Raw genomic sequence first — 27,616 nt, 5'->3', positions numbered from 1 at the left:
CAATTCTCCTAAGCTACCTCCTTCTTTATAGCTGATCTCATCGCTACAGTGGGTGAAAGTACCTGCAACATTTCTTGAAGCTTGTAGGTTTTCCACGTTCCTCTTTGGAACCATCCACATGCATTATTGCATTATGGGTTTTGAAAACCTTAGCCAAAGCCTTGTGAAAGGAAGGAAATGCTTTCACTCAGCCCACTCGACGTGATGCCTCCTTGGATGGTATTAATTAAGAAGGAGAGGATGGGGATTAGTGAAAGAATTGCAAGGGAAGGTTAAGTACCAGCTAAATGATTATGATGAAGAGAAATATCAGGCTAATTGGAGATCAGCAGTGGGGTTCATTAGGAGCTGGTCTTGGGAACGACCTTACTTAGATTGTTCCCTGGCAGCCTGGGAACCCAAAGCTGGACGCAGCTAATGGAATTTGTTAAGGCCACAAAGCTGATAAGCATCATCAGAAGGCAGAGAGAAATCCTGGAGAAGTTGACTGTCTTGCAGGGCTGGAGTGGAAGAAATTAATAGTACAAAGAGCGAAATTAATAGTACAAAGAGCAAAATCAAGCACATGATGACTCAGGGCAAGAATTTTTCTTGTATGCTTGAAGCTCAAGGATTATAAATGCCTCAGAAGCGCAGATGGGTGCCTGGGCGTGCAAAGGTGATCACTGGATGTCTGCAAGCCGCCTACCAGCTGTGGCCATGCAAAAAGCTCTTCTAGAATGGGTCAGGCAAACATTTTTCTGTGGAACTGTGCAAGTAGCAGTTTCACTGTATAAGGACCAGTTAAGACATCCTCTACAGCAGAGGTAGAGTCCTGGTCATTTCTGTTTAGGAGGAACTGAATGTAAAATGCTCTAGCATTAAATAATAAGAGGAAAAGAAACTTTGTCTTACAAAAGGGAGCTGAAATAATCTAGTTTATCCTACTGGATGAGAGCTCTGGGGACACATGACTGCTCTGACTATAATGAGAATACTCATGATCAGTAGAAAACAGCTTGTTGGAACAAACCCAAAAAGGTGTAAATTGGAGTGACAGCCAGCGTGGCTTCAAGTTGGAAGGCAGTTCCTACCAGAAGAGTGAGACACCAGTAGGAATTACATCAGCAAAGAGTTATATTTCGAGGGCATTTGTCAATATTTTTATAATACAGGATTAGCTAAAGAAGCAAGGGAGGGTCTTCTCAGACCCGGAGGTCCCATGTCCTTCTGTGTTTCAGTGGCCACAGGACAGACCATGGGATGGAGGTGGTTAGTGTCAGCCCAGCTCCCCACACCGCTGCTTGTAGGCGCCTCTCCAAATCCTCTGGAACAGACGCGGGACCCGACCACGCTTATTTACTCAAACAACCTTTTGAAGAACTCCTCGGAGCTATTTTGTGTAGTATAATTAAGGACAAATCTCTTGCTCATTTGCCCTCTAGTCACTGCAGACTGAAGCCGCCTCAGAACAACCAGATTTATTTCTGCTGTATATAAAGTAAGCATGAAATTTATTACTAGTATCAGAGGGGGCAGAAACAAACAGCGCTATCGGTGTGGTTTGTGCAAGCCTGCGCATTGCCCGAGAACAAGACAGTATTGATTATTTTACAAGACAAGTTACATTTGAGGAAGTAAAGATTAGATTAAAAATTAAATGCCTTGGGGAGGGTGAATGGCAGCGCAAATCTGTTTGATGTTTGTGTCAACAAGGTTGCCAAAGCAAAGAGCACGAACATCTGTCTGTAGCATGGAATGGAAAATACTGTAAATGGGGAAATATTTTAATTGTAAGCAGTGGTTCGCAGAATTCCCCGTGTCTTTATTTATTAGGCTGATAATATCACCCCAACATACGAACTTTATGCAGCACGTATAAATAATTCATGGATTAGCAAATAAAGAGATCTGGAATCTGTACACAGAGATGGCTGTTGCCAATTATCTCGCTTGTGCAGAGCCAGACCCTCTCAGCTCCCATTGCTTGCAGCTGCTCTTTTAAATCATTCATCAGCGCTTAAGAGATACGCTGGTGGCGCTGGCAGAGAGTATTTGAATTTTCATTGTTTACACACTATGAATTTAGCTGCTGGTCTGAAATTATCTGCCACGTTGAAGCCTTTGAGAATATGGGTGAGAAGAATAAGACAATTCCTCTTTTTCCCCCCTCTTTTTAACACTTACATAACTTTGATTACCTTTTTTGCAATTTTTCTTCATATTCTTTTTATAATCACTACTTTCATTTTAAAGTTGCAACTGATGTAATTCTCTATGCTGTTTAGATCATGAAAACATCAGGAATACTGTAGAATATTCTCTTAAAAGTGTTACAAACCAAACGTCTGGTAAATATTTTATTCAGAGTTGTATGATTTTCCATCTTTATTCTGGAAATCTATACCTTACCAGCTAAATATCTGGAGTTGCTTCTTTCTGATAGCGTTTAAGCAGAACCGGCTTGGAAATAGTAATGAAAGCTGCTTAAAAAATTGATGACGAGCCACAGCCAAGGCTTTTTCTTGTCAAATTACTGAGGCAGTGAGTTTCTGTGCCCTTTCAGATCGTGGCAGGCAGTACTTCCTTGCTAATAAATTTGCCCGTGTCATTATAGTAATATGGCTTAATTTACTTCTAGCACGGATAATGACGGTAAAGTTTTTAAAGTCAAAGGTCTTACGATAAAGCCAGACTTTTAGCTGTATTAATTGAAAATCTACTTCCTGTAACTAGAGATGTATGCAGCGTTATTAACTACGCATCTACCAGGGAATGTGTAGAGTACGTCTATACGCTCCGAAGTTCTCCTGCCAATAGTTTTGCTCCTTTCTCTTCAGCTATAATTAAAGCAGCAGCATTAAAGCTTCTGTCAAGTTACTGGGGTGAGCTGGTGCGATGCTGGAGCCAAGGAGAGGGGAGCGCAGCCTGCAAGCCAGGTGAAGCGGTTCCAGCTGATGGTGCCCCACCGCAGCCCATCCTGCTCCCGCCAGAGGGATGCAGAGAGGGATAACGGGGTTACAGAGCCCATATGGTGCCACCCAGCATCCTAAAAAATCTGGGGAACATGTCAGGGAGCAGCAGTGCTAGGTCCCACACCTCGGGGCATCTCACAGCTGGGGGAAGGAAGAAATCCAATGGCATCATCATACCCTCGTCATGCCAGAAAGTGTCCTGCCACCCGCAATTTTGGGAACATCCACCCAGGTGATGGAGTATGTGCTGAGCTTCTCTTACCTTTTCACATCAGGGCTTGCTGTTGGCTTTACTTTCTTCCAGTGGAGCACTTTGTGTTTTATTCTGCAAGGAGCACAAGCAAATGCTTACATCCAGCCTGCACCTGATGCTCATATGCACTCAGGACCTCTGTAAGCAAGAGGCAAAGCGTTTCCAAAGTTTCCAAGGGGGACGGGCAGACACAGGTGCTCATCAGTGCTGATTAAAGAACAGAAGCACCAGAATGTGCCAGGGCTCAGGAGTCCCAATCAAAGCCCGTTTGGAAGGGCTCTGGAGAGAGGAGGCACGGAGCAGAGGATGTCCTCGCTCTGCTTCTGTCAGCTCCCAGCAGTTCATTGAACAAATTAGGTTTCACTCTCACATCCGCAAATGACAGTGGATGGCATTTACCAGATGGCATGTGTAATGGGACTGTCACACCGTTATAGATTCAAAAACAAAGTATGGGAGGCAGCTAGTGCGTATACACTTCCTAATTTCAAGAATTTTGTTCTGTCCCTGTCAGGCGTTAGGCACTCGACTTGCGAGTGTTGAAAGACATGCGATGTGTGTGTACTAAAAGACATAGTGTAGTATGTAACTAGGTTGTTTTACTTCAAAAATTGGCATTGAAATAAGCAATTTACGTCATTCCTTAAAAAAAAGTGATTTTTCTTCTTAATGACTTTCGCCCCGCTGACAAGTGAAATGCATTGTTTAACAGGAATGTCATGATTGGGAATGTTTAATATCGAGAGTAATCTTTCTCACAGACCTGACGATTCTGCTCTGTAGATTTCTGGTTTTACAGTTTTTCCTTATTTGTTGAAAAAAAAAAAAATTGAGGAACTTAAAAGTATACTTTTTCAAGGATACTGATGCATATTTTAAAATATTTTTATTTGATATTAACTCAAACTGAGTATCTTTGTATGGGACCTCACTTTAAAATACTGATTTGGGGAGATGACAGTTAGGTAGTGAGAGACTAAGGAAACGCAATATATAATACATGGAATTTTTTAAACTACATGCTGGCTTTTTTTCCTTATTTATTAGTTTCTCACAGTTTTCCCAGTGCCAACTCAAAAAGGAAAAATAAATTAGAAAATGAAAGGATTATATGCATTGTATTTGTTTATCCCTTTCTTTTCATTAGGCATTTTTGTGTTAATTAAAGGACTGCTCTAGCTCCGATTGAAGTCATTTGGGAGGATTCCTTTTATTTTCAGTGATGATTTTATCACGCCCATGATGAATTGTTTATTAGGTTTGTTGCTTTTCTGGGACTGCGGGGAAAAAGCGAGGGAGATTTTATAAATAAATATGGTCAGCATATCAATGTATATTGGTAGTAGAAAGGTGAATTCAGCTAAATCCTGGTGAGTAAAACACAGTTTTCCTCTGTGCATTACACTCACTTAGCTGCAGTCAAAGAAAACGGTGCAAACAAAGGAATAGGATTGTTAGTGAAAATTCTCGATTACTAGGAAACAAAAGTCGGGCTGCCATATCAGTCAGCTTAATTATAAATAAAACCTTTTTCTGCCTCTTCGCTGTATGCCTAAGGTCTACATTAAACACTCTTGGTTGTACGCGATGGGATGTGGTTTCTTGGCAGCACGGGGAAAACCGTTGACACAATTATACCGCCTTAAAGTCTTTCTTGCTCCCAAGGACTTATGCCACTTGCTGAACCAGCACGGATGGCTCGCAGTAACCCGTTTTTGTTGCCATTTGTGTGCGCACCATCAGTCACAGCATTTCAGGGGCAGTTTCTCAGCCAGCTGGTGCACACGACTGGTGATCACGCGGGATTTGCTTGTAGTTGGAAGGATTCAAGAGATCTTAAAAGGGCTTGAATGTCAGTGAACATCAAGCCTCTTTAAGCTGTCTTAATGTTGAAGCTTAAAAAACATTGGGGTTTTTGATATTCAATGTAGTTCAACGTGGCCTGTCTGCCAGCAGCATGCCACCAGGTTGTCGGAGCCCAAGAAAGTAGGAAACATGGTTTCTAACAACTTTTCCTCCATGGGTCTTTTGAACAGATGGTTCCAAATTTTGCCATCCCCACCAGCTGCACACCCTCATTTCATACTAAGTTTGAACTGGAAATACAGTATATACAAAAGAGAAGTGCTGTCACGAAGACTGGTGACACCACACCTCAAATACTGTGTTCAGTTTTGGGCCCCTCACTACAAGAAAGACATTGACATTCTGGAGCAAGTCCAGAGAAGGGTAACGAAGCTGGTCAAGAGTCTGGAGCACAAGTCTTATGAGGAGCGGCTGAGGGCGCTGGGGTTGTTTAGTCTGGAGAAAAGGAGGCTGAGGGGAGACCTTCTCTCTCTCTCTACAGCTACCTGAGAGGAGGTTGTAGGGAGGTGGGAGTTGGTCTCTTCTCCCAAGTAACAGGTGATAAGACAAGAGGAAATGGCCTCAAGTTGCACCAGGGGAGGTTTAGATTGGATATTAGGAAAAAATTCTTCACTGAAAGTGTTGTCAAGCATTGGAACAGGCTGCCCAGCGAAGTGGTTGAGTCGTAGATGTGTAGATGTGATGCTTAGGCACATGGTTTTGTGGTAACTTGGCAGTGTTAGGTTTACGGTTGAACTTGATGATCTTGAGTTTCTTTTCAAACCTAAATGATTCTACGAGTCTGTGAGTCTATAACCTGTGATCTTCACCCACACACAGTGTGGGAGCCCTCTGGTCGTGCTGTTGGGATCTTTGGTGGGTGTACGGATGGTCGTTCCCCAGCTGTTCACTTTTGCTGCTGCTGCACCCTATCACGTTACAGGGAAAGGGAAGGAAAGTAAGATAACCAGTGTCTCTGAGGTTAAGAATTAAGCGTTTCATCATTGCAGTGCTTCTTTCACCTTCTGGAGCAGAATTGTCAAACTCGTTGGAAGAGCTACGAACAGGTATGGCAGCAACGTACAAGTGGCTGTACTGGTTCAGACTGAAGCTCGTCTTGGCCCAGCATCCTGTCCCCAAGAGCTGTCATCAGATGACAATTGAAAAACAGAGAGAAAGAATCTGACGACTACAAAATGAACACAATCTCATGTGCCCTCCCATTTTCCTATTAGTCAGCCACTTGGTGAATTTCTGGACAAAGGGTTGAACCCAGACCACTGCGCTATGGGCTATAGCACCCTACAGCATCCTGTGCTGAAGACTATCGGATCCTGTGGGAAAGCCTACGGCATCCTAAAGACTGTAGCATCCAACGGCAGCGAATTCTGTCGTTCGCTCATGTGCATTGCATAGTAATGATAATCCTCTTTGTGTAATACTGACTGATTTCAATACCCAAATGCTGCATTTTAAGACAGCATATGTGGCCTTTTCTAGTGTGAGAGACAAACTGGTGTTTAATTAATTTAAAAAAAAAACAAAAACAAACAACAAAACCAAAACATTTGCAAAACAGCAACAGTTATCCATAGCATACAAAATGTAAATGCTTTGTGCTGTGATGTTTGGGTGTCATTAGAATAATTTTAAAAGCAAGTGATTTAATTGTGTTTGTGCTAATTATAATGTTTACAAATTAGGGAAAGATGCATTTAGTGGTCCGTTGGGAAAGGGCTTTGAAACCTCGCAAGTCTTCGAGTCTACAGTACTGTCATTTATTCATAGACTCTTTCTAATACCAGGGTGATTTGCTTTTTAGATTACTCTTGCATGGAAAGTGAGTCTCAGGAGTCTTCAGCTCCTTGGAATTCAAAACCAGGTTCACGTGAGTCTGCGTGTGCTTCGGCAGATATTTAACCAAGTTCTTTTCTTCTTTTCAAGGTCCCCGAGTCCCGATGGTGACCGTTCACAACACAACCGATGCACAGAGTAAGAATGGGCTTGAGCCCTGCAATTCTTCAGAGAAACGTAGCCAGGCAGGACGCTGAGATGTAGCTGCTCTTTGGTAAACTTAGACTGGCAGGAGCCCAGACTCTGCCTAAAGACGAGTCTTCTGCAAGTCAGAGGGACTTGCAGAGCTGTTGGGCTGCCGTCACGTACCCCATTTCTGTTTGGAGTATGAAGACAGTGGTTTGGGCAGGATGTTTGTTATCAACTTTCTTAAAAACTGCACGGTCCAGATATCTCTCTCTCTTTTTGTTAGTCTTTCACAAATATTAATTTACATCGTAGTCAAAAATAAGAAATATTTACCTTAATCTACGATTTTCCTACAAAAATGACGCTGATATAGATTAACGGGTTGAAAGAGATAACACAGAGGAGTGAGGCCCACAAGTTGTACCTCTGCCTGGTTTCCTGATCTGTTCAAGGGGACTGTAGCACTTATTGTTTGGTAAGGTTTTTCCGTGCTAATGATTCACACCTACACTGGTGTGAAACTGGAATTATTCCAAATACATACTTTTTTCCCCCCCTTACAATCCTTGGCACTGGCTGTAGCCGTTGCCAGACTGGTTAGGACTCCCTGTAGAGTGCCTGTAGAGTGCAATCCCAAATTCTGATTGAATTTTTTAAAAACAAATTTAAAATCAGATTTGTGGCATATTGTACCCTTTGCCATTAAAATAGAAATACTCGGTAGTGTTCCATCTAGTGTCAACAGTGTCCAATATTGTTAATGAGATGTATTGTACATTTAACTCTAATTTATCCCTCCATTGTTTTCCATAATTTTTTTTCCAATTAAAATGTTCCTTTGCAGAAAAAAAGACATGCATAAAATTTAGCAGCATCCTGGAACAAGTTAAATAAAACAATATACTGCTGCATGACTCTTCTGTAAGGGCAGCGAGAGAGATCTTTGCTGCCAAAGCAAAGCAGCACAATGTACCCTGGACCACAGCTTAGGCCATCTGCCATCATCTTGCTTTCAGGATGACCATGAGATAAATATTTCATTTCCTTGTGACTCAGTTTCCCCACTGGTCTATAATTTCTGGATAAAAGTGCCGTGACGGAGCTGACTGATTTTGCTGTCCAGAGGAGGGCTCTCGCTGTGGAGCCAGGGTTATTGCTGCTGGCAGTAGTGGGCTGGGGGTATAGCTCCATGTGCCGGTCTGGTCCCTTGTGAAACTACTTCTGCTGTAGACACGTGAAAGTTGGCACTTGTAGCTTTTCTGGTCTACAGAAATACAAGAAACTGCTTTTTAAAGTAATAATGAGAGAAAATTGCAAACTCCTGGCTTTTCAGTCTCTCTGCGCCAGTGACCACTCGTATCTCGGTCTGTGCACAAGGGTGTATCAGCTCTTCTTCTCCCCAGCAGAGACCCGGGCTTGGCGGTGCCTTGGCTGAGCCTAACTCCAGAGCATCCCTGGTGATGCCCACAAGGCTCTCCAGCCCACAGAGGCTGTTGCCCCAGGGCCAGGAGAGATACCTCCGACCTGCAGCTCCAAAGCCGCTTTCTTTTTTCCCCCCCTCAAACACAATACCTGAATTTTACCATAGACCTGGAGACGGCTGACTGGCTGTAACAGCACATGCCGCATAGTGCTCTCATGAGCTGTGTTATAGCCGCCTGTATAGTTTTATAAAATACTTTTAGGTGAATAAAGTGAGAAATACTATAAAACAGGAGCAGCAAATGAAGGGCTTGAAAAAGTAACATAAAACACGCTGAGTCTAGTTTTATTTTGACAGATATATATGTGTAGCATTTATCACATAGAGAACTCGATCTAGTCATGCACAGAACACATCCCCTACTGAAATTCATGATTTTCTGCGTATGATTAGCATTTCCCCTGGTTCCTTTTTCCCCCCTCATTCTTTTGCTTTTGAATAAAGGGCAAATGACAGTTGCATGTTACTGAATTTACTTATTTAATATGAGCCCATTACTCTATAAAGGGAGTTTGCCTCTGTATTCTGCAATAATCTGATAATAGTGAGTTGCACTGAATATTATAGCGTGCTTACATTTAATTAAGCAATGACCATTTGTACTCCACAGACCCAAGCTCCCTGTGGTCCTAAAGCAGAAAAGAAAGTCCTTTAGGAGATATGCCAATCTTTTTTATTTCCTCCACAGTCTTCCTGGCTTTCTGTGAATGCAATTATATGAACAAATAAAACGGCTTGACTAAATTCCCCTACGTAGCAAGCCCCTTTCTGCTGATAAAGCTACTTGTGTGTGCCGTAATTAAATGAGAATCTTAATATTTAACTAAACGTAATAGGCTGTTGCTTTGGCACTTTTGTGGGGGTTGCGGTTTCAATAGAGATGAGCCAAGCTTTTCAGAAGCAGGGTGAATGGTCATTGAATCAATACGCTATTGCAGAAAGATCTGTGAAATGTATTAACTGGGAAGGGCACGTTTTTGTGCTGTGCCTGCCTGTTCAGCAGAGGTGGGCAACGAGAGCATGGTAATTGGGTACCGTAAGTATGATTTGAGGAGCTGGGGTTACACATCTGTTTGTCAGCGTGTCGCAAAAGGGAAGTTAAAGTCAAGGAAACACGCAATTTGGTGCAAAACCTCAAACTCTCCTTGGGTTCCCATGGCAGAGGTAATGCCCTGGATCCCTGTGGTTCAAACCCAGTCTGATGCCATGGGGATGAGCACTGCAATGGGCTCCCCAGGCCAAGATTCATTGCCACCACAGTGGGATCCCCCCCAGCCCTTGAATCCCTCCCCACGGGGCTCAGGAACCTCACCATCACCAGGAGACATTTCCCACCGTCTAGGACATACAACCTGAAATGTCTCCTAAAGATGGGCCCTTTCCTTACCAGCTGGGAAGGACTTGCTCTTTCTGATGTTGGAGGTGGACGCTTTTTCTAGAAGAGGTTCAGCAGTTAGAGCACATGGCCAGGATGTGGGGAATAAAGGTTAAATCCTGGGAAGGACGAAGGAATCCTCAATTTCAGTCCCGGAGTCCCTGGGTAAGACACACAAGCAAAATTAACAATTCTTGAAACACTCTGAAAGCCAAAACTGCTCCAAAACCTGACACTGCAGGTCTGTATGATCTTTGTCCACTCTTCTCTCCCCGTGGCTTTCCTTCTCATGGATTTTCTCTTGTGTAGCAGCACAGCCTTGGTCTGAAGCCCTCCACAGTCTCCTCCGTTTTCCCATCTATCATGCGTAACTTGGGCACAGACGTGAGGACTTCTTCATTTGCTATCTAGCTTTGCATGGGAGTGAGATGTCTAACCGGGACCAATAGTACTGCCTCAACACAGGTCACGTTCCCATTTGCTGAATCAGCTGAATGTCACTGATTTCAGGAATACAGCTTTTTGCCAACGCACAGCCTGTGAGGGGTTTCAAAGACTTAAGCGAATTAGATTTCTGTGAGGACTGGAAGGGAATTGGTAAAGAAACTTGTGTTACAAATATTAAGGTGGCTATCAAATGTTAAAATGCTTTTTCACAAACGATGCCAAAAGGTTTTGTGATCTTGTCCTTCTTCTTTCAGAAATTTTTGAGCTGGAGGTAAATGAAAATGTGCAGCTGACTGTAAGTGACAGGCAAATGCCTAAGGTAGAATACATGGAAATCAAGATAGACGATTACAGTAAGTAGTACTCTTCCTCTCTCCTTTATTTTTCTTTTTCTTATTCACTGCTATTGCTGTGAAACGATACAGTCGTCTTGGCTAGAGTGGCAGGAGGAAAAATGACTTTGGCTCTCAATAAACTCGCACAGTTTGCAAAGCACTCTCTTAGGATGTGCTACACAAGGAGGTTATAACAGAGACAGGATTTGATGACAATGCAGCTGAAGAAAGGAAAAACGGTAGGGTTGTTTCTTTTTTTTTTTTTCTTTCCCTTTTAAAATTTTTTCTGTAGAGGAAAAGCCACTGCAGGAGATGGCACGGTGTGGTGGTGCCCCCATTGTTCAGGGAATTTGCCCTAGCAGGACTGGTGTGTTATTTGAGATGGGTTTAAAGTGGGATACTGTGTGTGCTTGCTGGCTGCAGCAGCAGCCGCCTTTCAGTGTACAATACTGAGCTGGGGTGAGTGAAGATGACTCACCAACGTCTGCCCATCGGAGTCGCTCAGGATTCTTTGAGAAAGCAATATCGTTATATAGGGTTGGGGAAAAAAAACAACTTTAAGAGAAAAGCCAAAAGAGATTTCACCTGGAGGAAAGACAGCAGAAACTTGGAGTAGTTTATATCCACAGATGGTGCATTATTTGTACCACTTGTGTAATTGTTCCCCACACATCTATGTGCCAAAGAGGACAGAGAGAGAGAAAAGCCTAATGGCCAAAAGCCAAAGTTTAAGAATTTTCTGCCTGTCTCTGTACTTGTACCTGAAACAACCTAAAGCCTGCAGGAAGGATGGGGAGGGACTCTTTATCAGGGAGTGTAATGATAGGACGAGCTGTAATGGCCTCAAACTGAGAGGGGAGATTTAGATTCGATATCAGGAAGAAATTCTTTACTGTGAGGGTGGTGAGACACTGGCACAGGTTGCCCAGAGAAGCTGTGGTTGCCCCACCCCTGGAAGTGTCCAAGGCCAGGCTGGATGGGGCTTGGAGCAGCCTGGTCTAGTGGGAGGTGTCCCTGCCCAGGGCAGGGGGGTTGGAACTGGCTGATCTTTAAGGTCCCTTCCAACCCAAACCATTCTGTGATTCTGTGATCTTACCTATATGTGTAAAATCAGAGTTGTGCGATGGCTCCCAAAAATCCCAGTTTATGTCTATTGTGTCAACTCTAAAAAAAAAAAAAACAACAACCCAAGACCCTGGGTTCAAAGTACGACCCATAATTTTTCCCATACCAAAAAGGAGCGTACCACTCGGATGGGATGCAGTGAAATGAAAGCAGTGAGGTGTGAGGGATGGCAGGCTCCTGATTTCAACCATTGCCAAGTGTTACAAAACATGAAGCAAAGAAAGGCTGAGAGACAGTTGCCATTTGAAAAGGATCATAATGGCCCCAAAATGTTCTGCTTGCCGCATGGGCATTAGGAACACAAACCAGTGCATGAAATAACAAGAAGAGATGTGCATTTCCAGGCCCTATGGGCAGGAAAAGATGGGGGAAGAGCCTGTCACAAAAATCATGTCTATCCCCACCGCGAGCCAATTTGTAGTGGCACTGGCAGATTATTAGGAATAACTCAGCTTGATGCCAAATTTCTTAACTGCAGGTATCACTGAAATGTGATTCTGGTCATCTAACCTAAAACATATATGTGTGTGTGTAATAAATACAAGGTGGCCGCAGCCGTGTGGCTGTTCTTCTGTGCTCTCCCTGTATTTCCAAAGCTTTGGGCTTTACAGCCTTGGGAACACTGCACGTGCTTCTTAGTTATATTTAAAGTCAAGCGATGGCCTTTTTGGCTGTCCCTGGGCCATTGATCCAATTTGCAGCTATTAGCATTCAGATGGAATAACTAATTAGGCGGAGTGTCAGACAATGATTGCAAAGCAAACCACTTAAAACCGCACGGTTAATCTGTGTATTAATCTACTGAAAATGCTCCTAATACCGATTTAATTGCTGGGCCTTTGCTAATCTGGATTGTAGTTAACGTTTTAAAAATAAATGTGTCCTCGTTAATATGGAAAGCGTTTGTATGGCAGCGTTTTTGGCTATTGATACGAAGCCATAGGAAGCAGTTAAATGAAGCTTTGGTGAGCACGTCCCCGACTTCCCTTGGTTCAGTACCAGCACAACGGCGGGGGCTTCGGCACGGTTACCTCCTGGTTTACAGCAAAATTAAGCCCTCTGGAAGTTAGGATTAAAATACATGTTTCTCTATCCGTCCTCACACCGTTATAGCAAAATAATCCTATTCTTTCCCCCAGCCACCATGTATAATTGGGTTTTAAATTATCATTTTCATCAACGATTTTCCCCCTCTTCTGCTGCCCTGAAATATTGATTTCTGGCTGCGTCACTCATCCAGCTGCCAAAAAAGAAAATTATAGCTATTGCCAGATGTTAATTGAATGCCGTAAAAGTGATGCATGACTGAACAGCTCGCGCTGTACTCCCCATTTACATTTCTTGTCACCTCGGCTATCATAATATGGCTCTTTTCTTTGACAACATCTGTGTTCCTAAGGTGTTATTTACCAGTGCAACTGATGAAATGCCATTTTGTCCCTGCTCAAAAGTGGCCAAAACACCAGAAAAATCTATTAGAGTTATGTCAGCGTCCCCACACTGAAGACATGCTGTTATTTGTTGGTTTTTGTCTAGAATTGCCAATGCAGATCTTAAAGCCAGCAACCTTTTCGGACACCGCGCACTACCCCTTGCTTTTGGTTGTGTAAGTTCTCGCTCGTCCTTTTCTTTCTGTTATTAGGGCAGCATGTAAAACCTTGGCCATGATCAGAGCCTTTTAAGATGTTTTTTACAGTGAGTGCCAGACCGCTTTAGCACATAAGTCCAGCACGTTGGTCCCTACACCCCGTCCCACCTTGGCGCTGGGAGAGGCTAGATGGAGGTCCCTTCTCTCCTGTGTTTGAGCCAAGGGTTTCAGCTCTCAGGAGGGTGCCCTAGTGAAGCCCAGCTGTGTAAATTGTAGGATTTTGTAAGGTTGTCCCAGGTACACTTGCAATTCAATAATTTTGAGGGCAGAAACATGAGGGGGAGGAATAAAAGATGGACGTTGACTTTCTGTCCCAATGCTTAGGGCCCTCACCCTGCGCTTAACGGGTAGTTTTAGAGTGGGATGCAGTCAGCCTTACTACAGCTTAAATTTTAGATGCCCTCATGCAGCAATCCTTCCCATGTAAATGCCAATGTTCCCTGAAGTGACAGTAAAGAGAAAGACAGAAACCTTTGAAGATCTTCACAACGTTAGCATTTATATTAGGTAGATAGGATTTCCTCCTGGCAAGCATAGCAGATGGGTATTGCTTTATGCAACATTTAGTAATAATAATACACATTACTGAGTTTTTTCTGGCAATTTGAAAAGAAACTGGGGGAGGGAAGTCACTGACCTTGGAAGAACCTGCTTGGCCCTGTCTGCGTCCCACTGCGTTGCTTGCTCCCTGCCAGGGAACCCCCCATGAGAGAGAAGCCTCATCCAGAAGTGATGAATGCCTGATGAATGCCTGAGCGCCATCCTGCACATCCCTCCACGAAGGACAAAAACACTGCAATAAGCATGTCGTTACATCACAAAATTACTGCGGAGAAAATGTACTTCATTATACAAGTGCTTGAGGAAGATTGGTACTCATCAAGCTAACAACACTTGATTAGGCTGCCTCTGAAGCTGGATGTGCCTGTGTCTCGCTTGAATAAATGCAAATGACTGAAGTCACATGCACATTAAAGTCCTATAGCGAGTTGCCTGATCCCTCCAAGAGCCCCAAAAAAGACAAGAAGTAGATGGAAGCGCCAGTGGCTCTACAGTAATCCCAGTCCTAAAGTATTACTTATCATCATCATCATCATCATCTCTTGATTTTTCTGAGCTGTCTGGTGAAGTGGGGTCAATATTTCTTGAGAGAGTTCCCCTGTACAGGATCGGACCCTAAGCAGAAGGGTGAAGAGGGAGTCTTGCCCATCTCTTCCCTTTACCCACCAATTTTGGGCCAACCTGGGCATTTTTAAGCTGTTAGTTTTATCGCTTTCGAAGTGTCCTTTCCCTCTGCACTTGTGTGAAGCAGTGGTGACAGAAGGGATTGACAGCTCCATCTACAGCCACTCTGGAGAACCCCGTGGGAGAAGGAAGGTCTGGGCTGGGTGAATGGAGGCAGTAAATGAAAGCCCAATGCTTGCCAGTAAAGGAAAGGACGATGGATGTCTGCAAGCTTCATCCATCATATTTTGGCAGTGCCAGAGCACCTCAAAGCCAGGGTCCTCACAGAAATCCCTCCACCAGAAAAATCCCTGTAGAAAATAGCTATAGATTAGAACAGGCATAAATGGGGGACAACCAACTGACCTCTGCGTCGCTGCCCTGGTTTAGTCACAGGAGGAATCCTGCCCAGTTAGTGATGAGCTTGCTAGGTTTGTTCAAAGTTCAGCTTAGCGCAGCGATAGTTGCTGTGCAAGGAGGGAGCGAGAAACCAGACTGCAGCTTCCACCCCAGCCTCAAAACCCATCCCACGCAACCAGCCTTCCCCCCATCATGGTTGCAGACACTGGTCTCCCCTTCTTGAAATCTACCCTGCCTTACGATGCATGGGGAGATGCCCGTCCCCATCGCCACCGCAAGCTCGCGGCCCCGGGGAGGGCGTTTGGGCCATGCTTGGTGCCGTTGCCTTTGGCTTGATGCCTGTTTCTGTTTCAGAGATGGGACGCCCGGCAGCCAGATCGTAACGGAGAGGTTTGAGGTGACGTGGGAAAGCGTCATGGTCAGCTCTCACAACGCCATCGTGCTGAAGTTCGACGGCCGCGGGAGTGGCTTCCAAGGCACTAAGCTATTGCACGAGGTTAAGAGGAGGCTGGGCCTTTTGGAAGAGAAGGATCAGTTGGAAGCCGTCCGGTGAATGGCACTGTTATTGAAGAAATTAATTCATTACTGATAATTAACCCAAGGCTGTCATTAGTCCTGGTTGCTTTAATGGTGTGTAAGGTAGAGCAAGGAGATGGGAGGGAAGGACAATGCAGTCATACAGCTGGGACCAAGTGATGGCATGTGAGAGAGAGCTTATGCCAGCCAGAGCAGAGGGAGGAAAACAAGCCTTAAACAGAGATGAATTAGAGCACACTTATCTGTATCACGTGTTCAAAGCCTATTTATTTTTAGCTCTGTACAGTCATACAGCTACAAACAAGTAAGCTTGAATACCAGCTCTTACATTATTTTTTTTGCTGGCCTGGTAGTTGAAAAAAGTCCATCTTTAAACCCTTAAATTTTTTAAACGAGAAAAAACTGTGCAAAACCCTAAATGTCAAGTCATGTCATATCACAGAATATTGCTAGATTTATTCTGCACGTAATCACGCTAGAAACACTATCAGAGGAGTGCAATAGCATCAGCTTTATTATGACTTTGAGAGGTAGTGCAGGTTATTTGTTACCGTTGCTCGGTCAGATCCAACACAACAGGTCGCAAGATTAAATCGAACAGAGGCTCATGTGCAAGCAGCGTGTAGCAGCGTGAATTTAGATTGCCTACATTGTTTTTCTGCGGCCACCCCAAATTCAAAAAAATCACACTGTGTTTGCTATATCTCAGGGAAAAACATTTTTAACCCGTTGTTTCTCCTCTCTCATGTTCTAGGACAATGCTGAAGGAGCATTACATTGATAAAATGCGAGTCGGTGTGTTTGGGAAGGTAACGTTTTCCCGTTGTTCCTCCGTGCTCTTCTAGTTGGCTGATGTGGCTAAGCAGCTGAGCTAAATCCTGGTTTACTGAATATGTCGCTGGTGACTTTTTTATTATTATTTATTTTTGAGATAGACTGCTTCTTGTTCAGAGATGTTAAAGATGAAAGCTTTCGTTTTATCAATGTATTTGTCAATGGTGGCGGTTTTTTTTTAATTAACTTCCAAGTGCAGAAAGTGACTATTTGTCAGAAAAGAGCTGTCAGAGAATTAATTATTTTTTCCCCTTGCAAACTTTCATTTCATTTTCATCTTGTCCCTTAAGGCCTGTGGGAATGTGTGTAGACCTAGCTCGTGTCGTACAAATGTACAACAACAATATTGATTTCTGAGGCTGATTCGCACCACTGTGTGTGCCCGGCCGGGAAACTGCAATTGCAAAGTGCACACAGTTTGAAATGAGAATGGGACCGCGAGTGGAAATTGTTTATTGCGGGAGATACGGGCAGAGAGTGGGCGAAGAGATCTGCACATACAGCAGCATCTCTACGGGGAATTGTTTCACAGGCTGACGGCAGACGCTGAAATTGTGATGTTCATTTTAAATAGTGAAAGACTGGGGTGATATTTTGGAGAGGTAACGTATCTGACCAGACCTACAGCCATAAAGTGGGATGGAAAGAGGCGAGCTCTTGGGCACTCAATCCTCCTGCCTTCAGGAGAGTGCAATGAGTATAGATCTCATCTTCAGACGCATCTGCCAGAGCCAGGGAGATGTCCCTTGTTTTGTGCTTTTTCAGGGTAAGGTGTTAAAGGTGCTATAATGGCCGAGAGTTTACTGCAAGGTCTCATCTGCCGTGTTTCTGTACCCAAAAGCAGCAGCGCCCCACGGCAGGACTGCTGATACCCCTGCCCTCTTTGTGTTCCAGGATTACGGCGGCTACCTGAGCACTTACATGCTTCCAGCCGGCGAAGAGAACCAGGTGTTCGCCTGTGGAGCTGCTCTTTCCCCGCTGACAGACTTCAAACTATATGGTAAATGCCATCCCAGAGCTCACAGACGCTCTTGCTGACCACAAATGTTTCAGCCCTGACCTTTCCCAGTTATCTTCTCTTCCTTCCCTAAGATCCTGCCTATTTTGTATTGTGTGTCTTCTTAGGACCAGCCATAAACCCTTTTTCCCTCCTCGAGCAATTTTGCTGGCACCAGTGGGACCAGCCATGGTGGTCAGAGTAATCAAATAACTTTTGTTACTCACTCCTTTTAAATAAAGGAGGGTTGCCTCTAAACCCCCCCAGCCTCTGACACCAACCTGCATCAGCGCCTTGAACATGCCTCTTTCTTGCCTGGACCGTCCATCCATGGGAGCTGTGGGCCAGTCTGCCCGCCTCGTCCTGTCTCTGCTGGCAATATGCCACTGCGCGTAGTGGTCCTTTCTCTCAGGGACACCAGTTCCCTTTGCACTTAGAGAAAACCAGGGGACTGCCGTGAGAGTCAGCGGTGTTAAGCCAGTTTTCGGGTCCTGTACAGTTATCCCTGAGACCAGCGGGATCTTGCAGTAGACTGTTGATGGAGACGGCCCGGTGTGAAAGGAGAAAGGGACACAACATGATAGTGTTCTTCCTCTTCTCCTCTCATATCTTGGTTGCGTTAAGGAAAAAAAAAAAAGGCTCTTTTGTGACTTATTTAGAAACCATAAGTACGTGGTGATAATGAAAGACTGTAGTATCATACATATTCTTAGTGCGTTTTCAAAAACTTTTAGAAATATGTCCTGTGTAACTAAGGCAATGCGAGAAAAGAAGATCCTCTTTAGCATTTGAAATATTTGACTCTGAAGCACCAGGGTACTCACTCATGACTGAAAGAGATGTTTTCTTCTTTTTCTTTTTAAGCTTCAGCCTTTTCTGAAAGATACTTGGGCTTGCATGGAATCGATAACAGAGCATATGAGGTAACTGCATGGACGCTGCATTTCCCTGACAAAATGTGAACAGGGTTTTAACTCTTTCTCAATGTGTTCTCTCTTGGGGAGGGAAAAAGGATATGCAAGATGGACTCACTAATAAGACAGACTATATTTAAAAGCCAGCAAGGTGTCCTTCAGCCTGCTTACTGCTTTTGTTGTCTTAATAGTAATGATGGATATGTTTTTTATTGATTAACCTTCGCATCTGCCTCTCTAAATTGGGTAAATACAGTTATTCCAGTTTTACAGATTGAAAGAGCTGAGGCTGAGTGACTCAGATGTGCCCAAGTGGACACAATGTCATGACCTCCTTTAAAGTTCATCCCAATAGTCTTGCCACTTTGATTCTCTCTGAGGTATAATTTTTGACCCAAAGTCAAGTGAAGCTCAGCTTCTCTTGGCTTTGTCAAAGTAAGCACGGCTGTGATATTTCAGGTAGGCAGAACTCGGTGCCAGAGTTGAGCAGGACATGGAAAAGGAGACACGGCACCGGTTAACGAGGACATTTTTTGATACGCATGATGAGATCAGTTGGTTCATGTCTTCTTTCCTTCAATTACTTGGAGGAAGAAACCTATTAAGGAATAGTCACACAAACAAAATTTGTTATACAGAAAACGTTGTTAAGCCTACTGAGCCTTGTCTTCAGCTAGAAGACATGAAGGCAGCATAAGTTTGAAACTGTTTTCTTACAGGGAAGGCAGGTAGCACCCCGTGCCCCTGCCGTGGAAGCCTTCCTGGATGTCTAAATACTGAGTTCATTGTCTCTCAGGTTTTGTACTCATGATCTCTACATCATTGCAAACTCTTTTGGTCCTTTTAGAAATTTGAAGGCAGGTCAGTAGAGGTGAAAGCAAGGGAAAATATTCCAGAAATTAGAGCGTTGTATTGCCACGCGCTCTTTGTGCATCGAAAAGCTGACCTAAGCAAGTAGAGGTACTTTTGGTTGATTTGGAATTAACTGCTAGGAACAGCACCTGAGCTCTCTGCAGAGCATGACGCTTCTCTGGGTACGCTTCCCTAACTGATACACGGTTCCTACATGACACGGTTGAACTATGAATTGCTTAGGGAGAAGAACTGCTCCTAACCTGTGGACCAGACATGAACTTTATGCAGGTCACATAATTCAAGACTTGATGTAGACTCCAAAAAAGCTGTATTGTCGTGTGGTAGGTTACAACTGAGGGAGCAGAACAGAAGGAGCCATACAGGGAGAGAACAGAATGGAAGAAATGTGCATACAGCATCACAAGACTTAAGCATCACAGCCAGCAATGTGAGGATGAGAGAACTCATTAATGAAGTCTAAAAATAGAGGGAAGATCAGAGGGCACCCTTGCAAAATTTGCAAACACTTTCTAAGTCCATACAGTGTGTGGAGCTGCAAGAAAGCAAGAACAGACCTGCATGCACCAAAATTTCTAAAAACTTGCCTTTAGCACCAAGGAAATGCGCAGGGCCGCTTCTAATGTTCAGACTTGCTTTATCTTTTAAATGAGGAGAGATACTCATAATCTGTAATGTAACGTGACAGTCCATATCTTAATAATACATGCCAATGTTTTTAGCCAGCTTATTTGACCTCCATAGCCAGGCATGGAGGGTCCTGTTGGTGTTGGAGATGCACTTGTCTATCTTCCATGGAAACCACGTGGGAAGATGAAAACAGACATAAAATAGGATTGATACAAGGGTGTCTTAACTGAAAAATGCACTAAGTCATGTAAATGGATGAGAGCTAGGGCACATGCACTTAAACAGTGAAGGAAACAAGAATTTAAGTTGAGACAGCTATCATTCCCTGCCCCCTTTAAAACAGTAACATCTGTGATTTGAGACATACGTTCCTTTTGCCACCCCAAGACTTTTTTGGAGTCTTTTGGAGTTTCCACGAGACTTGTATTCTTCTGAACAATGCAGCAAAAAGCGGAGAAGTCCTTGATTTCTCTTTCCCAGTAGCATTTGCAGTCACTCAGATTTGTATTTCCCCTGTGCATCTGCATGACAGTTGGGGGCAAAGGCATTCTCAGCAGTGGACACTTGAATTTAGTATCAGATCCTCCCCTGGGCTGTCAAAGCTCATTGAGGTTGGCTTTCAAACCATACCAAAGTCACTCCAGCTCTCTGAAGAGTCCTTAGGTGTATGCACCTGGGCAGGCTTTTCATCGGTGTTTTGTATTCACTGAAAATTCACTTTGACATTTTCCATGTGTTCTGCAGTTCAGGCTTTTGGTGAACGTTATCAGAACAGACGAGGGTCTCTGGCCTCTTCCTGCTGCTGATCCTGAGCCTGGAAGGACACGGTGGGGGTCTATTTTACCTCCAGAGTGATTCAAGTGGCCAAGAGAATATGCTGTGCCAGTGTCTGCTTGTTATCCTTGTGATGAAGTATCAAATGGAATTAAGCGCTTCTATTTTCTCCATATAAATTACTAGTTTCTAGCAAGATTTTTAATCTTATTGCAACCTTTACCTTCACAGATCACCAAATTAGCACACAGAGTCTCATTACTGAAGGAACAGACATTTTTGATCATTCATGCTACTGCTGACGGTAAGTTAGCCCATCATTTGAGCTCATTATATGTTTGGGATGGCTTTGATTTTTCTTAATTAAATTTGCCTCTTTAATGATTGTAATCTGTTTTTACAGAAAAAATCCATTTTCAGCATACTGCGGACCTTATCACACACCTAATTAGGGCAAAGGCTAATTACAGCTTGCAGGTACAGTATGTGTTTTCCTTTTTTCACATTTGAACAGTTATTTCCCAGTTTGAACTCAAACCGCTGTTTTGAAGCAAGCTTTGAAAGCCACTTGCAAACTCATCCTGGCAGTAGAAATAGCACCAGCATATAATGTACTCCCGTGCTTAATTGATACCAATATTTTGGCTTGGACAGTTGTTGAACAGTTACTAAATTACAGAAAATTAGGGTTTGAGAGAGACATATCTCTAAGGAATTGGTACCTGTTTACTTTCTTTGGGAACAACAGGCTAAATTCAGGATGACTTACAGGGAAACGGGGATCTAAATTAAATCAACCAGAAAAGTTAAGGAGAGAGATGTCTCTTAAATCTGACATCCCGCTGCAAAGGGCGTGTTCTGGTCTGGAAAGCCCCTCTTTCTGCCAAATTACATCTCTGATTTGACGAATGGCCCACATCCAAGTCATTAAAGCTTCCAAAATGAACCCATCCACCAGCCATGGGGATGGTCCCTGACCTCTACTGCATCTCAAGTCACAGCCAGGAGAGTGCAATTACCCCAGGATCGAACCATGCCAGGGACCATGCGACAGCTCGCTCACTGTAAAGACCGTGGTGTTGCAGTGCCCAAGTTCTACTAACACTTGATTTACTGAATACCAGCTCCCTCTGGCTGCATTTGTGCAGAGCTTCATGTGATGGGTATGCTCACTCCAACATTCTCCAAAGGCAGATAGGATGAAGCACAGACACAGGAGCTAAGCAATGAGCCCGGCATGGATTTCGTCAGCGCTACAATGACTGAGGTGTCCCTGCATATTTCCCAGTGCAGAAGCATTAGTACATTGGAGCTTGAAGGCACCAATGGGCTTGACACATGTCAAAGGTCAGTTGAGGACTGAATGGAGGGCTGAGGGATCTACATCTTGGATCAAGGTACTCAGAGCAGCACTGAGACACCTCAGTCCTGCCTGCAAGCATCCAGCCCTAGAAATTGATTTTTTCCCCCGTCAATATCCCATTCTAGACAACCCATTATGATCCTCTTGCATTCCTTCAACTTGTGCAGAAGTTATCTGTTCCATTTAAATAGGAAGTTGTGTTTAGACTATTTCATTTCTAGCTTCCCAAATTTTTTCTATTTAATTACTTCTCCAGCAAGCTTTATTTCAATCTTTTACTTAATGACATTTTTTTCTTTAAAGGCCTCATTTTAGTCAGTAAAACCTAATGCCATTTCTCTCCACAGACTTGCACTGTTTTTTTTTTCACTTTTTACAAGGAGCGAGCACTGCTACTTGTAAGTGTAGTCTGGTTCTGCTTAGCCTGAACTTGTTCAGAATGGAATTAAATGGAAAATCCTCCCCGAGAAAAGTTCCTTTGGAGGGAAGATGCAAGTCTGCGCTCAGAATGCTGTGGTGCCTGAATTACCCTGGACCTCATGTGCCTCTACGGGAAGGCACACGGTGCTGAGGAGAAGCCGTGGGTTCGCAGGCCAGCTTGAGCTGCGGATATGGGCGGTCAATCCTGAGACTTTAAGCTCCTAAAAGTGTGTGTTTTCTTGTTTCATTGCAGATTTACCCTGATGAAAGCCATTACTTTAGCAATGCAGCATTGGAGCAGCATTTGTACAACTCCATCGTCAACTTCTTCGTAGCATGTTTCCAAGTTCAGGACAAACTCCCAATAGCCCCACTGAAAGAGGAGGAGGACGACGATTAACCCTACTTGTCCGTGCTAAGCACAAGGCAGATCTCTCTAACAATATGCAACTGGATCATTTTCCTGAAGAAAGAGATGTTACGTTGTTAGCATGTATTTAAAGAAAACTGAAAGCAGCTCATCTGCTTTACTTGACAGCAACTCCTTCCTAAATGGAAGAACATGAAGCATGGTGAACTCAGCAGAAACTGCTGTCTGAAATTAATCCGTCACAACCAACATCTTCTTTTTCTTTGTTTTCTTTTTCTTTTTTTTTTCTTTCTTTTGTTTGCCACAAAGTGACTTCTAGCGTGAAAGTGGTAAGACATTGAACTTGAAGGAACACCCCAAGAACCGCTTTGAGGACTGGAAGATTTAATGTCTCTTTGCATTCAAGCAATCAAGCAGTAACAGTGAAATCCGTCATCCATATTAAGGTTACTATAGTTAGCATCACACTGTGTCAAATAAAATCTGACCTAGTACATGGAAAAGATTATAGCACAATTATTTTGAAGAATACTGATTCATACATACTTGCCTGCTCTTTCCCATGTTCAGAAGGTTTGTCATTGATACAGGACATACAAATTCAATTGTACGAAATATGCTGTAGTTACACCGATCTTTACCTTCCTGTAATTATTTCTTAATTTTGTATAGATTTTACTTCTGTTTTCATTGGGTGTCATGCTTACCTTATTAGCTTCTCAACTTGTTCTGGATGGGGATAAAACATACACTAAATTAACCAACTCACTTTAGACCTTAGGGGTCTAAAGAGGCAAACGGGGGTTGAGGTACGCAGACATTAAAAAATCTATTAGAATAAAGCAAAGGAAATATCACTCTCATGTCCCCGGCTTAGCCTTAGCCTGTAAGATCAAGTATTTTCTTTGGCAGCCTTGCAAAATATGCACATAAATAAGCTAAATCAGCTTTGAGATATTTTTATTGTACTATAGAAAAATATGCGACCGTCATGATTATTCTTTTTCTTCTTTTAGTGTTGGAACAGTTGGTTGGCAGCCAGTTGAGGAAGAGCTAGATGAGGCTATGGTAGCAGGAATTCGTACCAGATACTTCGCAGATCATCTCATAAAGCCGTTTAAACAGAACGAACGTGCAGAGATTTATTGCACATGCTGTCCGCGGCTTAGTTTTATTCCAGGTCAATGATTAGCACATTCCAAACATGTTTAATTATCTCTTCTGCTCAGACGAGTTTAGCCAGACATAAAAGAAAAACAAAACAAAAAAAAAGGAGAATTTTTGCTTTAAAATATCTAACACTTCATTATAGCAGTGCAAAGCAACTTTTAAAACTTCTTGTGAAAACATTCAACCTTCGGAAAGAAATCCAACCTTCATTCACTTCCACTTCCTGTCTCATAATAATTTTGACTAGCGTCGCTCCTTGTAAAATATTCTGACCAAATGTACAGCCAGTATTAATACTGTATATTTCATTTTGTTGTATATAAAGGAATGTAAGTCAGTTATTCGTCAGGTCCCCGATCCAATATTAGTCTTGTGTTGAGCATGCATGCGATAACACTTCTTTGCTGATCAGGACTCTTTAGAAGTACTAGCTTGGAAATATAACAATTAATGTAATTTCTTTTCTTGTTTTGACAGCTTGAATGTCAATGCCGGTTTCTACTTTTTACATAGTACTGTGGGTAAACTCACATCCTGACAGCAATGATGATGTTTCCATTGTGTTCTTTAGTGCGTCTGTTTTGTTATGTTTATTTTAAGCTTTGAATGTTGGTTGTACTTTGACCATCATGAAATATATAATGATAAACCATAGAAATTACCTAGTTTGGTTTTGATTACCTTCTTTAATTTACAGTGCATCCACATTGTGTGAACAAGAACTACGGTATAAATCTGCTTTATCCAGCAAAACGCCAAATAGACAATAAGAATGCTGCGTGTCCAGATTTTGCTACACCGATCAGGCTCAAAAGCCTGAAATGAACTTGACTTGAGAAATGTAAAAATCTGCTCTGTCCACAATCTTTTGTAGAAAGAACTTTAGGATGTGGCATGGTAGTGTTTGTTCATTCATGGAATAAAACATTATTTTACCACCCCGGTTGCTACTGCTGTTATTTAGTGTTAAGTACTCAAATAAGCATCGAGTGCTATTCCTGGTTGAACTGTGCCCAAAATCCAGGGTGTAATCAGAAAAATGAGAACAAGGCTTCATAAAGAAATACACATCGCCATTTAGTCTTTACGTTGGTAAATGGTGACTGCTTTTGAGGAAAACATGAAGTAGCACAAAGTGGGTTCAATCCCAAAGTAGCAGTTCATGAGAAGACCCCTATCACCCTCTCGTCTTTGGTGAAAATGTACCTTTCCTCCCTTTCTGCCTGCTGACCCCAGTGTTGGAATACTGACCTGGCACACAGGCTTCCTGAGGGCATCAGCCAGGCACGACAGCTTGACCAAGGGGATTTTTGCCGTTTCATCCATTGTCCCTTTTCCCAAAGGTTGTTTTTGGGTTATGAAGTGGGAACAAAGCACTAAAACTTCCTGAGTCTGCCATAGCGGATTTTTCTGCAGCTGATTCTCCACCAGGAAAGGGGCAAGTAAGAGGAGGGAGTCATCCCACCCAAATATTGTTTCCCTTGAAAGCAAGAGAAGAGCCATGTACCTGCCAGGGCCATCTTCAGACACCTCCTTCGAATGAGCGGCAGCTTTTCCATGTGCCTGTTTGGCTCGGATGGCTGCGGGGACAGGAGTGACTATGCCAGACTGAAAGAGCTCGGAAACAAACTAGGGCCATCCCTAGCTGTCCCCTGTAATGGCACTTTATGGACTGCAAGATCAGCTGGATGCTCCTACACCTTCTTTATACCTGGAAAGGAAATCCTTTCCTGTCACAGATTTGCTTGGAAAATGGAGATTTTTGCTCAAATTAGAAATCCTGGCTATGACTCAACCCTACCATGAACCTACTGAACCCTCCTCTTCATCTCAAGCAATAACTTCAGGGAAGGTTTAAATCTGCACAAACATCCATGTCTCTGGGCCTAATAAAGACATGAAAGATGTTTTAACCCTAAAGGACTAAAGCACGTAGCGAGGCTGAGATGCTAAGCAGCCACTAGGAGATACAAGGGTGACAAGGGCGTTTTCCAATGGCACCTGCTGACTTGCCCCACCTCATCGGTGTCCAGGGTGATGTCCCATCAGCTGATACCAACTTAACTGAACCAGATTCACAGGAAGAGAAATTTAATATTTCACAGCAAAGCCAAGAAACTACTGTGGACACTTACTCTAATCTTTCTTGCCAGCAACTCAGGAAAGAAGAAGCTTGAGCACAGGGCAGGCAGATTGCACTAGTACAAAATAGCTTTGCTGTTATTTTGCTTAATTACCTAAATATAACTGATATATTTTTATTGTCCAAACAAATCAAGCTTATACTCTCAACTAACTGGCATCTCTGGGTGCTGTAATGTCCAACTGTGGCATCCCAAAGCGGAGGAGCACTAATTCAGAAGGAAACCACAGAGCGAAAAATGAGGCATTGCTGGTAGCTAATTAACAAAGCCAGGCAGCCAGCCATGTTTGCAATTGTCTATGGATTCAGGCATGGAGCATATAAACCCATCCAAGCTCTGTCCACGAGCTCAGGCCAAATCAATGCTGCGTCTCTGAAGGGTAGGAAGGAAAAAAATGAGTGGAGAAAAGATACGTGGGATGTTCACAAAACTTTTCCCATAAGAAGACCAACAGAGAGTGTTGTTAGCAATGGGGAGAATCCTAGAATCATAGAACATGTTGGGTTGGAAGGGACCTTTAAAGGCCATCTAGTCCAACCCCCCTGCAGTGAGCAGGGACATCTTTAACTAGATCAGGTTGCTCAGGGCCTCATCAAGCCTGGCCTTGAATGTCTCCAGGGATGGGGCCTCCACCACCTCTCTGGGCAACCTGGGCCAGTGTCTCACCACCCTCATTGTAAAGAACTTCTTCCTAATGTCTAGTCTAAACCTACCCTGCTCTAGTTTAAAACCATTGCCCCTCATCCTATCGCTACATGCCCTTGCAAGCAGTCCCTCCCTGAGAAATGGGTGTTCAGTGGGGAGACCAAAGAAACAAGGCCAGTGCTCATGCTCGTGTTGTCTCTCCAACGCTCGCTCAGGTTGGCAGTGGTAAGACACTGGGTGGTTTAACGTTGCATATTGGGTCATAGGGTGGATTTGGTCTTCTCTCCTTTTTGGCATTCTCCACCTAATTCAGCTGCAGAGCCAAGGGAAAGGAGGACATGGCAGGAAAACCGGGCAAGTGATGATCCTGCCCTCTGGGAGCGGCTGCCAACCTCTTTGCTAAGCGTTAACAGAAGCAAATCTTCAACTGTCCCTATGTCACGACATCGGTGTGACCCCTGTGTCTTTTCTTAAAACATCCCAGTGTGGGACTCAGGTGTTTGTATTAGAACTAGAGTTTTCATTTCCAAAACAAGCCCCAAAAGCCAACTGCTGTCTGCAGCTTTTTTTTTTGCTTTTTTTTTTCTTTTTGTGTGTGTCCTTTTTTTTTTTTCATGTGTGATTGTAACAACCTGAAAACGCCATCTGCCTTTTCCACCACAGCTGAAGAAATGAAGGGCCAAGGACACCCTTTTTCTGAGTACCCTCAGCTGGGATCACCCTGGCTGACCATCTCCGAAAGGAACAGAAGGAAAGTGGAGGGAACTCTGGGGACAAGGACCGGTGGGAGAGGAGAAACCACCCCTGCTGCCACTCCCGCACCAGTGCGAGGAGCTGGGGACAGGTCTCCTGCCTTGGACCTGTGCCAGGATGGGGGAACCGGCTTCTCCCCATCCCACGTCTGAATGCAAGG

General features: G+C 43.5%; 1 protein-coding gene across 1 annotated transcript in view; it reads left to right on the top strand.

Moving 5' to 3' along the window:
• Positions 1–24,735, top strand: part of DPP6 (dipeptidyl peptidase like 6) — a 421,502-nt gene extending 396,767 nt beyond the window's left edge. Inside the window, exons 17-26 of the mRNA XM_054193068.1 lie at positions 6,997–7,044; positions 10,595–10,693; positions 13,337–13,406; positions 15,387–15,581; positions 16,324–16,378; positions 17,298–17,403; positions 18,265–18,323; positions 20,823–20,895; positions 20,995–21,068; positions 22,628–24,735. Coding sequence (XP_054049043.1) covers positions 6,997–7,044; positions 10,595–10,693; positions 13,337–13,406; positions 15,387–15,581; positions 16,324–16,378; positions 17,298–17,403; positions 18,265–18,323; positions 20,823–20,895; positions 20,995–21,068; positions 22,628–22,774 — 926 coding nt within the window. The 3' untranslated portion in view covers positions 22,775–24,735. The remainder of the gene's footprint in view (positions 1–6,996; positions 7,045–10,594; positions 10,694–13,336; positions 13,407–15,386; positions 15,582–16,323; positions 16,379–17,297; positions 17,404–18,264; positions 18,324–20,822; positions 20,896–20,994; positions 21,069–22,627) is intronic.
• The last annotated feature ends 2,881 nt before the right edge of the window (positions 24,736–27,616 follow it).

The sequence above is a fragment of the Rissa tridactyla genome, chromosome 2, assembly GCF_028500815.1.
Source record: "Rissa tridactyla isolate bRisTri1 chromosome 2, bRisTri1.patW.cur.20221130, whole genome shotgun sequence".
Taxonomy (NCBI): domain Eukaryota; kingdom Metazoa; phylum Chordata; class Aves; order Charadriiformes; family Laridae; genus Rissa; species Rissa tridactyla.
This window is presented reverse-complemented; position numbering and strand designations above follow the sequence as displayed.